General features: G+C 49.0%; 1 protein-coding gene across 1 annotated transcript in view; it reads right to left on the bottom strand.

Moving 5' to 3' along the window:
- Positions 1-9,782: 9,782 nt before the first annotated feature.
- Positions 9,783-12,614, bottom strand: part of USP8 (ubiquitin specific peptidase 8) — a 580,270-nt gene continuing 577,438 nt past the window's right edge. Inside the window, exons 18-19 of the mRNA XM_086958250.1 lie at positions 12,356-12,485; positions 9,783-11,008 (exon numbers count right to left, since the gene is read on the bottom strand). Of these exons, the coding sequence (XP_086814376.1) occupies positions 10,823-11,008; positions 12,356-12,485 (316 nt within the window). The 3' untranslated portion in view covers positions 9,783-10,822. The remainder of the gene's footprint in view (positions 11,009-12,355; positions 12,486-12,614) is intronic.

Raw genomic sequence — 12,614 nt, 5'->3', positions numbered from 1 at the left:
ATCCCATGCAGTGTGGTACAGTGTTCTATATTCATACCCCCGATCACTCATGATGACCCAATCCCTCCACCCCGCAACAACCCCCCTCCTCCCTCCCACAACTGTGCCCCTGGCTACCCCAACTGCCTCTGGCTCCCCACCCTCCCCCAGAACAGGACCTAACTGTATTATAGTCGCTCCCATCCAAACCATGTGCGGGCAAACGTGCCCTCTTCCCCACCTAATCGGCAGTCTGCACTACGGAGGCCTTATGGGCCCTAAGAGGCGCGGGTTGGCTACAGGAGTTTTTTGATCCTCGGTCCCCTCCCCCCGCCCTCCAAAAGAACGTTACTTACAACATTATCGTCCAAGATCTGCCTGCTCCGGTCATTAGGTCAGCCAAGATCCAGCAAGTAAGGGAAGCACCGGGTGGGCAGAGCACCCCTAGCCTTCGACAATCTCCCCCGAAGTTTGCGGCGTGACCTCCGGGCCTTTCGTGCTGCCAAATTCCGACAGTTCTGTTTCAGAGTCCGTTGCCCGAGCCTCTGAGCCCGAGGCCCCCTCCGACTGTGTCAATACAGCACCTGACACTTCAATTACTGCCTGTAGTGCGGCTTTCTGTTCACTCTCCTTCTGCGAGATCGTCGGTCTTCCAGTCTTGCGTTTGCGGCCTCGCACCCTTCGAGACCTTCGCAGCGGCTGCTGCAGCCGTTCCTCCTCCTCTCTCATGCGTGCTCCGTCTGTTCCGGCTTTGTACGTGTCCCACCAGGCCCATGCATCCGCTGAGGTAGGAAAGAACAGGGATTTCTCGTCCACTACCACCCTCAGCCTGGCCGGAAAGAGTAGCGGGTACTGCAGGCCCTCTGTTCTCAGTTCTTTTTTGATGGATAAGGCCCGTAACTTCTGGGTCTCGAAAGTATAATCCGGGAATAGCGTCACTCTGCAACTGTCTACTTGGAAGGGACCCGCTGTTCTCGCTCTCTGCAGCAACCAGTTCCTGTCCTTGTAATGCAGTAGTTTGATTACCACTGGCCGGGGTGATTGTCCTGGACTGGGCGGAGCAGCTGGTACCCGGTGCGCTCTTTCAATGGTGAAGAATGGAGAAAGGCCCTCAGGCGCCACCTCTGTCTGTAACCAAGTGGTCAGATAGTCCACAATGTCAGGTCCCTCTTTTTTTTCCGGAAGGCCCACAAGGCGTACATTGTTGCGCCTACTGCGATTTTCCGCTTCCTCCGCCCGCTGCTCGAGGGCCTGTATCCGGTCCAGGGCTTCTGTTAGTCGGCCTTCCACGGATTTTTGCGCGGGTACCAGCTCTTTCAGAGTTATTTCTGCAGTCTTGACCCTGTCCGACAGTTTCCCATGATCCGCGCGCAGTAGTCCAAGGCTCGAGGCCACCTGCGCTATGTCCTGGTGCAGGGCGTCTTTTGTGGCGGTGATGGCTTCTAAGATCCGGTCCTGCATCTGCTGGAAGTCCGGTGGGGTCGGTAATGTGTCGTCAGGAGCCTCCGAGCCAGCGCCCCCTCACCCTTCGGGCCTTTGGGCTTCCCCATTTTGTCTTATTGCTCCCGGGCCAGGACCACACAGTACCGGTGGTGATGGTTGGCACTCGACCCAGTAAGGAAAGCAGCTCACAGTCAGTGGGGGCCTGTAGGTCGGCGGAATCAGGATTAACGGCCAGTTCTTGGCGAGGGCCACTGACCCAACGCAGCTCCCAGTTAGCCAGCCCCCCTTCTTCTTGCTTCACACCACTGGGCAGCTCTCAGTGCCTCACACCGGTGTAATCTTCAAGGCAGCGAGGGAACGACACTCCCGCTGCTCCCCCACCAGTGGTCAGCGCCCAAGTCGGCGTCCGCGGGGGGCAAGGCAGCGTTCAAAGCGTGTGCGCCTTTGTCCACCACCTAGCAGGCGCTGCGCACCAGTTCAGGGGGCTAGGTCCAGGAGGGTTCTCCCAATGTTGCACTCACCAGTGCCGGATCTCCGCGGGCCCCGCCGGGGCGGGGCGGGGCGGGCCCCTCCAACGGCGGCTAATGAGCAGGCGCGTGCCACAGGGCCCTCGGCGCTCCTCAGACGTGGCCCTCTCGGCAGGGACGACCCAAGGACATCAGTTGGGCGCCCCCTCTCCGCTTAACGAGGTGTCGTCTCTCCGTGCCCAGTCTCCGCAGCGGAGCCCACGGTCGTCAAGCGTGGTCGTTGCGCCGGCGGCTCCGGTGCCTCCAGCTCGCCAGGCATCATCAGAGGGCCAGCGGCCCCTCGGTCATCTGTCTCCGCGAGTCTCGGCCCCAGAATGCTGCGTCGGTGGGCCTCTCCTCCGGGCCGACCCAAAATGCACCTGCGGCCTCCTCCGCTCCCGGCCGCTCCGGGCCGCCGAAGATCTGGGTCCCGATTCAGCAGGTAGTCGGGTGGGGAGGAGCAGCGATGTCTGCAGTCCCAGCGGCCGGATACACAGGCCACACAGCGTCGCCGCAGGCGGGGCCGCCACTCGCAGCCGGCGGTCTCCGCAGTTCGAGGCGCTCAGGTGAGCAGGGGGAGGCGGGGAGAGCAGCGCAGCCCGACTCTGCGTGCCCCCGGACGCTGCAGGCCTCTGGAGCCGGGGAGTCGATTTGTCCTTCCCCGGGCGGGGGGAGGGGCCTCGCCGGGGCCGCGGAGTGGCGGCAAGCACAGCTCTGGGCCAAGGGTCCCAGCGGCAGCCGCTCGCTCCTCTGGTCAGCTTCAAGCGTCGGAGCAACCCTCGCTGGCAGGCCCCAGGAATGAGTGGTCTGGCAGAGTATTTAAGGGTACAACTCAGGTCCTGGGATCGCCGCCATTTTGTGGGTCTGCAGACTGGAGCTCCGCCGCCAGTGTGTCCCCTCTCCAGCGGTGGTAGGAGTTCTCCGCCTCGACCGGAGCAGGCACAGGAGCTTCCTCTGGAATCACCCTAAGTTCGGCGGGGATCCCAGTGCCTCAACAGGATAAAAGGGCGGATTAGTGGGCAGGGGGTCGGGAGCCTCGTTAGGCTGCGACCATCTTTGCCGGCTACAAGCCCCGCCTCGTAATAAACGCACACTGATGCCAGTGATGGATCGATTAAAAAATGCACTAAGGGCACCTCAGAGGTACCTCCTGAAATCTGACCAAATTGCTAGGGTGTGCCTGACTAGTCCTTGCCAGCATGCTACTGATGGAGCAAGGACTCAAAGAAAAGAGACTTGCTTGGACGTAATCCTCTCCCGTAATTCTTAACCCTGTATTAACCTTGTATAGTGAAAATTAATATGCAAAACAGACACTATAGAAAAAGAAACTTACCTATGTGTTTTACTAACGAATGCGATTTTAAAATGGCCGCTAACGGAAAAACTTTAGCACGCATGTGTCTACTGCATCTATGTAGTATGACGTACTTTCGCTTGGAGGGAATTTCTTGTGCTTGCATAGTTGCTAACAAAATGGTTGCTTTGACCTCACATGCTTGGCATCTGCTTTGCTGGAAACTAAAACAAGTTATTTAACTAATATTAACGTGGGGAAAGTATTAATAAGTAATTGGGGTTAGAATAGAAATAGGTGGTATACAGTGAAATCATTTATTCTTGAAAATAACATCTGTCTTTCTGACTTTATTATTAGAGTGGCTTTGGGCCTCTCGAGTATGACAGAAGTAAGCAGAATCACGTGACTGAAAGGTTCATCTGCGCATGCCTATTGAGAGTGAATCCAGAACGATGACTGCAAAGTTGAATACAAGCCAAGGCCAACGAGTGTCTTGGCCTGTGAACCAAGTGGTGAAGAGTTCACCAGGATGGCAGAAACTGTGGAAGCTATTATAATTGTTGCAAAAATAATGTGAATGAGGGTAGGAAATAAAGTTTGAATAAAGAATTAAGGGGATGGGTTTATTGACAAAGGGCTAACTGAAAAGAGTGAGATGTAAGCATGGTGTGATGATCTCCTCCCCTTGCCCGACCAATCAGAGTTAGGAGTTTCATGATATTGAAACATTTTTTAGGAGGTACGTGAATATTGTAAGGTATAATTGAGGTAGTTCTTAGTTAGTTAGAGAGACGTCGATGCTGAATGCTGCAGAGGTCGAAATGCTGTTGGAGTGACAGGAGAAGCAGAAGTAGAATTCAATGCAGAGCCACTTTATCTTAAATTAATTTACATAGAAGAAGATCGCTGAAGAATCACAAGGAGGAAGAGAGTGTCGGAGAGGGGTGCTACGCAAGCGTCTGTGATCGAGTGGTTATCTATCCTGTCCTGATTCCTGTCCTTAAGCCTTTGATTGCCTGACCTTTCCCAGGGGACCCTTCCCAGCTCCCTGGCCAAGGGGTTGATTTTCACACCATACTTGGTAAATATAACTATATGTCTGCTTATGTGTCTATGTCCTTTTCTCTCTATCCTCTCCTTTCTATGCATAGTCATTGCGTAGTATAAATGAATGCATTTGATAATTGATTTGTTGAATCTTTCTTACTATGAGGAGATGGAGACTATTCTGCACTTTGTAAGGGGTTCACATGAAATTATCCTTAGATAAAGATTTAAAACACTTCCTGACTCTGTGATCATTTAATATTTGCAATTAAGTTGTGTCAATTCACCATCAACAAGTTCAATTAATGGTCCATCGACCAGAGGAAAGGACTTTTTGATCAGTGAAAGATTAGTTAAGAACCAGAAGTAACTAATCTTGATATGGGAAGAAATTGATAAAACATGGCCCCAGTGGTTATTGCCAGGTTTTTGTGAATGTATGCTTGGGCCCAGGTAAGTATATAGTGTTGGATTACCTGTTGCTGGTAAGCCGCTGGATCACTACCTCTAGACATCTTTCTGAACCCCTAAGGTGGGAGCCATTTGCTCTCGTGTGTCAGAATCAAGCCTGCTCTGGGTGGAGGTGCTTCACACATACCCCCAAGCAGGATAAGCATAGAAAGGCAGTGAGCCTCAAAGGCTTCCTGCCCCTTGTTATGCTGACCAGGGCCGCTCCTGCCAGCGGAGATGCCCACGCCAAAGCCCCTTTTGGTGGCGATGTTGGCAAGAAATTTAGTAAGCCGGAGAAGTATGTCTCCTCTCAGCCAAGGCCACCCCTACGGTGTCCTGAGCTGAAGTGACCGCCTCCTTTGAGAATCCTCCATCTTTCTCCTATCATGATCAGTTCTTCACCAAATATTATCAACTCCACCACCTTGCAATATGGTTTGACAGACACTGAATCCTCTCTCCATATACCCTTGTGAATCGTCTTCCTGGCTTTTTATAAAACCTTGTCCATATACATCGCTGCTAGCCATTTAGCATTTGTACATGTCATCCTTTCCATCATCCAAACATGTTGTTTTGGATGACTCTAGCCAAAAGGGTTAAGGGATATGCCTGTTCCCCAGAGGGAGTGGACATGCAAAGGGTGTAGACACCCTAGAGGTAAGTAGCCATTGGCTACTACCTTCTGATCTAGGTAATAACCCTAAAAATTTGTATTTATTTCTTAATCCTGAGATTACTGATGACCTACGTAGAAGAGGACAAATGAAAGCCATGCAGCAGCGAAGAGTAAAGGCACCAACCGACGGGGCCCCACACCTACTGGCCTGTCTGCAGTTCTCAGAGACCCTGCTAAAGAAGAGCGACTCATCCCGTAGCCCAGCTACCCCCAGAACCCTGGGAGGGCTGCCTGCCTTCTAAAAAGACTCCTAATCTTTTTTGCACAGCTTCCAAGGCTCAGCAAAACAGATGGTGACTCTGCAGCTCCCTTCGGGCCTGACCTGCCTTCTCATCCATTTTGAAGACAGTATCGCTCATCAGCATCTTCAGGCTACAAGAAGCTCCGGCACCTCATCTTCCAGGGATCAGAGTCCTCACTGCATCCTCTGCACCATGGGCCTCCATCTTTGATGAGCTTCCTGAGGTCCTCTTGCGAGTCCTGTGCCTTCGGACGGTGGGTCCTCCTGAGGGTCTTCTCCTGCTTCAGGGGGCTCCGATGCTTTCTCAGGTTCTGCTCTGATGCACCTGAACTTGGTGAGTCCCTTGGACCTTGCTGGTCCCAACAGCAGCATCTCTTCACTGAATATGCCAGTTGCAGTTACCTTTGTTTGTTAGTGTTCCTGCCGGACACCGACCACCGGGACATCTACACCTGACGTGGGACAGCTTGTGCACGGCTCCTGGTCTTCCTCAGCGTCACCTAGTCCTCACAGCTGCAGCGACAAGGTCACAGTATTCTCTTCTGAACCTCTCAACATCTGTGGGCATTATGCTTTCGTGCCTCCTGGTCACCTCAAAGTGGCATAGACTCTGTCCCTTCTGCTTGCAGGTCCTCCACTTCCAGAATCCACCCTTTGATTCCACTGGACTCCTTCAAAGTCTTCTCCAGAGGCTTGTTCTTCGAAGTCTCCCATTGTCGTCTACGCAAGTTCCGATGTCACTTCACACCTATGCACCCGACTTCCCTGGTGCAGGTAACCTGGTGCATCCACAAGTGGGGTGGTTCTCCAACCTTCTGTGTTCCAAACGGTTTCTTCGGGGTCCTCCTGCAATGGTCCTCCTTCTTTAAAACTGCAAGCATGACTTCTCCTTTGACATCCATTGGGAATGCAGCTGTGTTTTCACTCAGCACACAACCTCCGTGGGGTTTCTGGGTCCTTATCTTTTGTGGCCCCTTGTGTCCCCAGCTCCTCCGAGTCTTCTGGTCCAAGTCTCATCCTCCTTTGCCGTTCGCATTCCACTTTCTTAGGTGAAGGCTGTTCTCCACAGCTACCACTTTGAGAGCTTTCTTTGGTAGTCAAAGACTGCTAAAATCACCATAAGTGTTGTCTGGATTAGTGCAAGGTGCACCACTTAAATAAGTGTGCACCAAATATGGAGCTAGCCTCCTACAAGTGGGAATAGCAATCACTGTCTACTTCTGACACCAGAGCACTCTCTATGGCTCCCTTGGTCATCAGAGTCGTGGCTTCCTCTGGGAGCAAAAATGATCCTCCTTCAGCCGATTGTGAGATGGAGGCAGAAGGGGTAGCGGAGGATTCAAAAGGAAGTGAGTAACCCCTTTGAATAATCTGTAAAACCCACCTATCTGATGTTATGAACTGCCAGTGGAGGAGATGATGGCTGATTCTCTCACCAACCAGTTGTCTGTGATCTGGTAGGACAAGATTAGGAGGGCTTAGAGGCTGTGGCTGCAGGGGGATTGGTGATTGTGGCAGACCTCTAGCTATCTGACCTACGAGATCGGTATGAACCTCATCCTCGCCCCAGCATGAACCAGGAAGCTTGCATAGGACGGTGGCTAGAGTAGGGCTGACGCGGTTGAAAACCCCCTCCTTAGCCACAAAAGGGGTGATAGGCAGACTGGGGTTGATATGGGCAACTGAGAGACCCAAGGACCAGGCCGTAGCCCGAGAGTGTCACAGCGCTCCAGAGTCTGCCTTGCCTAGGAAGAGAGGATTGTCATCAAAGGGAATGTCCATCAGGGAAGTCTGGTCATCCCCTAATGAGCCAGAAGTTATCAGCCAGGCATGGCGTCTACGCGCCAACGTCGTCTAAACTGTTCTGCCCATCGAGTTGGTCGTATCCAAACCATACCTAATGATAAATTTTGCGGCATCCCTCACATCCTTTACCACTTGGGAGAACACAGCCCGGGCCTCCTCTGGGACCTGGGGCTCCACTTGCGCAATTGTGTCCCACAAAGTGTGGCAGTAGCGGCCCAATAATCATGCAGTATTTACCGACTGCAATGCAAGGCTGGATGGAGAAAACATCTTCTTCCCCAAGCAGTCCAGTCTCTTGGATTCCCTGTCCAGGGGCGGGGCAGGGAAAGCGCCATGGGACGTAGAGGCTTGGGCTACCCAGCTCTGAGGAAGCTTGGGTCCCTAGGTGTGGGGTGGCAGAGGTGGGTAATTGTCCTGTTCCCAGGAGCCCCTGTGCTGGGTTTGGACCAGGTTCCCAGTAGGACATCCGTAAGTGCTTCAGTAAGAGGGAGCAAGGGTTCTGAAATGGAAGAACCCAGCTGTAGCACTTCTGTCAAGATGTTTGACTGCCACTGAGGGCAACTCGAGATCCAGGGCCTCAGCCGCGCTCTTCACCAACACTGAATATGATGCGCCCTCCCTCGTAGCCACGACAGGGGGAGAAAGCATATCAGTATCTGGGGATGTGTCCATATCACTGGCATCCCATGGTTCCTCACAGTAGTCCATGTCATGGCATTTTAATTGGTATTCTAAGGGGTCCAGTGACTTCTCTCCTCGAAGTCTATTCTTTTTGAAAAGGCTCTGGCATCGACCTCGGACTCATGGATCCTGCCGGCATTGATTGATGCCATTCCGGTTCCTTGTCCAATTTGTTGATGTAAATGGGGCTGGCGCTGCCAATGGGCACTAACACCGTAGGAAGCATCAGATTCAGGCCGGTGTCGGGGGAGGTCGCTGTGGCATGACCAGTGCCATTCTGAGATTGGATCAACAGGGCCCTGCAGAGGCCTGAGCCGTCTGCGCAGAACCCAATGGGACCCCCTCCGGCCACCACGGGGCCTGAAGGCACCCGGCCTGCACAAATATGTGGTGCACGGCTTTGTAAAATTCCATTATCTGAGCGGGGGTTGCTCTGGCTCCTGGAAAAGGTCGGAGGCTCGGAGCCGGCCCTGGCAACTATTTCGAGGAATGTCAATGCTCCCTAGTCGCGTCAGCCAACGGACTAGGAGAAGGCGAAACAATCTTCAACTTCTTGTGCTTCTTCCCCTTCATGTCCTGATGACCTGGATTGGGAGGAAGAAACTCTGAGGCTCTTGGAGCAATTCTGCATTGTCTGCCAGGCCACAAGCAGCTTCAGGGACCGCTCCCTCAAAGCCTTCGGTGCCATTGCCCAGCAGTCAGAGCACAACTTGGAGTCGTAGTCGCGCTCGAGACACCACAGACACACGATGTGGGTCTATAACCGACATAGCGGGATGACAGGCGCCACATGATTTAAAATCAGTCTTCCTAGAAGACATCACCTTGACACAAGGAGGAAATATTCCTCAACACAGAAATCAACAAAATGTAAAATAAAAAGTCTGTTAAAAAGCGACAGAGGGGTAAGCTCTTCTTCCGGATCAGCGCTAAATGGTGCAGAAAGAAAAGGACTGACATCAGCGCACCGAGGTGGCACCTATATAAGAAATGCAAACATCCCTTTCAGCACGGACAATGACGCGCAGAGCCGACCGACACCACCTACTGGCACAAAGGGGTACTGCTCACGCAAAAATCTTTTGGATCCAGTCTGACGCCAGGGTAATTGAAAGGTAAGGAATCTGTGGCTGGATATCTCTATCAGATATTGTCTCTATGAATGAAAGAAATGAAACAAAATAAACCAACTTTCAGGGCTTTTTTTTGGGGGCCTTGGCTGTACAAGGCGGCTACAGATCCCTATTGCGGTCCTTAGTTTCAGTGACAGTTGTAAGATGCCAGGACTAAAAGGTCTTTACACAGTGGCTATAGATCCCAATTGCAGTCATTAGTTTCAGTGACAGTTGTAAGAACACCAGGACTAAAAGGTCAGTAAAATTAAACACATCCTACCATCACTGCTGTTCCTGAATTACGTGGTCATCCATTGTTCACAAAGGCTATATTCAGTTATGGTTCCTGCTTCCGACTGGAATAAGTTAATATGTAAGAAGTTACAGAGTGAAGAACTATAGAAGTGTTGCCTATGCCACCGCAAGAAATAACTTTACCTTATTTTGTTACTTTAATGAAATATCGCTGTATTATCTCTTGTAATGGCAGAAAATATCACACACACAACAATTTAAAAAGAGCTAAAGGCATAGATGATTTGATATTCTGTTTACTGATAAATATTAAGGCAGCATAACCGACAGGCTGAGATGCCATATGAATGAGTTGTTATCTTCGAGAAGAAAGCAACATAAAAGGTGCGCTGCCCAGTTCTCAGATTCCTTAATGTGACAAATGAAGATAACTGTATCACAAATTCAATCAAAAGAAAAGAAAGTGCATAAATAGTAGCAGACAGAAAAATACAGCTCTGGGGTGTTCTACAGTTAGAAGTCAAACAGGTCTAAGCGCATTAAAAACTCCATGGCATTTCTGAATAAGATGCATCCACAGAAAATGAGGTAACAGTGCAAACGGGGTTAAGAGTTTCAGATTATCCGAAGCAATGACAAAGTGACATACAACGGGTAGACCGGTTTAGTCTCGTTAGCTTCTTTGCATATGTTATCAATACATGGACATTAAGTTGCTTTCACTCTCCTCTCTCAAAAAGGACTTAAATGGGTTCGCTGTTTAAAATAGGATAGTATTTTACAAAAAGAAAACACTTTTCTGATTATATACAGTTTTTAAGTGCAATATGCAATCAATATGTACTCATACATTCCAACACGTTTACATCATTCTAGCGTATTCACAGTAGACACAAGCATTAAGGTTATTAGCGTAAAAAGGCCTCGTATGTGGAAGGAATGTGTAAGTCAAATTACATTATGGTTTTAAGTTGAGAAGCTCAACATTCTAGAAATGAAATAGTTTAAATGGCCTACTCAATGAAATATTTGCGTTAGGGAGAATGGATGTCTTACAACAAGAAGTGATAAATATTAGCTCTTTCACCTTAAACTGAAATATGGTACTGGATTACCATGACGCCCATTTGACAGCATCAGTGTCACCAACTTGAAATAAAGAGGGGCAGCTAAGCTACGTTATCTGTTTGGCATCCATTCCAATAACAACAGTTTCTCCAGTATGGCCCATACACCCGAAACCATGTATAGTAAAGTTAAGTTCTTTTGTATTCCTCCACTGGTATGAATGAAATGGCTAGGTATCGGCCGTCAGTTTCTTTATGTGGCCAGTTCAGCAGGCTGCAGCTTTACAGACGAGTAAAAGAGAATATAAGCGGCAGAAGACTTCACAGATGATGTTGAAATTTCAGACACTTCATGGTCATCAAACTTGAACCAGTGATGCCTACTGGCGTTCTTGCTGTACGCGGTGTAGTGTCCACCATCCAACCCTCCATAGTGATTCTGTATGAAACAAAAGATATCATCAATAAAGACCTGACGCGCCTTCATACTTCTCCAGACACAGCCTTACTATCCTGGCATTGACCACCTTTGGCAGAGGAAGACTGAAGGTGAACATTAACATCCCACTAGTATTTAATGCCTTTTCAGCGTGCACAGAACTAGTCCAATGCCGTTGAGTTAGAGACATGGGTAGACATTTCCAAAATCTAGTGGGATACTATAGACCACACTGACAAGGGACTGAATCTAATCAGAATACAGAGCGTGGCCAACTCAAATTCAGGTTCATCAGGAAGCAAGTCATTTATCACCGTTGGTTGACTCAAGTGAAACATTTTAACATAGTCGTCTCTCAAATGTCAATGTTTTAGCACAGGTAGCTCGATGATGTTTTCTCAAGGAACAGGCGATTTAGCACAATTGTATCAAATGCAAGTATGTCAGCAGAGCTGGGTCAAATGAAATGTCTACCTTGTACATGTTCCAACTGACACCTTTCTGTAAACGTGAAACATCAAAGCTTTTTAGCAATTTAAAGAAGATACCGCCACATTCATTAAGTAGATGTTTTAACGGGAGAACACTAGCCACATCGAACAATTTTTGTTTCTTTTCCTTTAAATCCTGAAGACTAACATGTTTGACAAAGGTTACCTACAGGTACTGTGCAGCTTTACAAATAATGGAATATTTCTCTGTATCAGAAGAGTCCTATACTTCAACAATTCTTGATGTACTTCATGAAGCCTATAAAAGTGGATGGAAACTCAAAGCAACTGACGCAACTCTTGTGATCTCACTGTTGTGCCTCAGTGCAGATCGTTGGACGTCAGACCATGGATTTTTCAAGAAAGCGCAGAATGTTCTACATTTTCCCCCTGCAGCAACCAAGTTGAACTGCTTTAGGTTCACAAGACTGCAACATTTATTCAATGTTGGAGAACACTACATGGAGAACAATTTTTCTATTTCTCTTCTCCCTTTAAGTTAGGGCGGTAGTTAAGACTTGAGCAATGCTTATTATCTGTGATCTTGTAATTTGGCCAAAAGTGTTGAAATGCATAGCGCGTCCAGTCATGTAATCAAGAATTTGGATCATTTGTGACTGGAAACATAAATACACGTAAGACATATGGATCAGCTGGAAATTCCAATGCAATCAAAGCTACGGCAGTGCTGGGCACATTCTAGTAGTGTGCTGAAGGCAATCATTTATAGGTTACTACTACTTCCTCATTTCTTACTACAGCGCGCTTAAAGCAGAATGTGGCATACTGATGATTTTGAATATTTTGTTGAAGTAATGCCTACTGAATTAGGAATTGTTTTGTAAATATTACTTACCGACACTGCAAATAAGTTGTATTTGAGGTTATTCTTTGGCCCAATTACATACTGCGATAGGTCAAGACATTCCAGTGGGAAATCAACAAATGTTTGAAGCTTTTGTTTCCATCTTCCTTCAAAAGAAAATCTAAAAAAAATGGAGGCACACGTTTATATTTCTCAATTCCAATAGCAATCTAAAACAAAGACGGTCTATGTCGAAGGGCAGATTTGAAAAAGTTGCAATGCATACACACACCTCAGGTGTGGGGAGCTC

Source organism: Lissotriton vulgaris, chromosome 2_1, assembly GCF_964263255.1.
Source record: "Lissotriton vulgaris chromosome 2_1, aLisVul1.2, whole genome shotgun sequence".
In the NCBI taxonomy this organism is placed as follows: domain Eukaryota; kingdom Metazoa; phylum Chordata; class Amphibia; order Caudata; family Salamandridae; genus Lissotriton; species Lissotriton vulgaris.
Note: the sequence above shows the minus strand (reverse complement) of the source record. Positions and strands in the feature narration are given on the sequence as shown.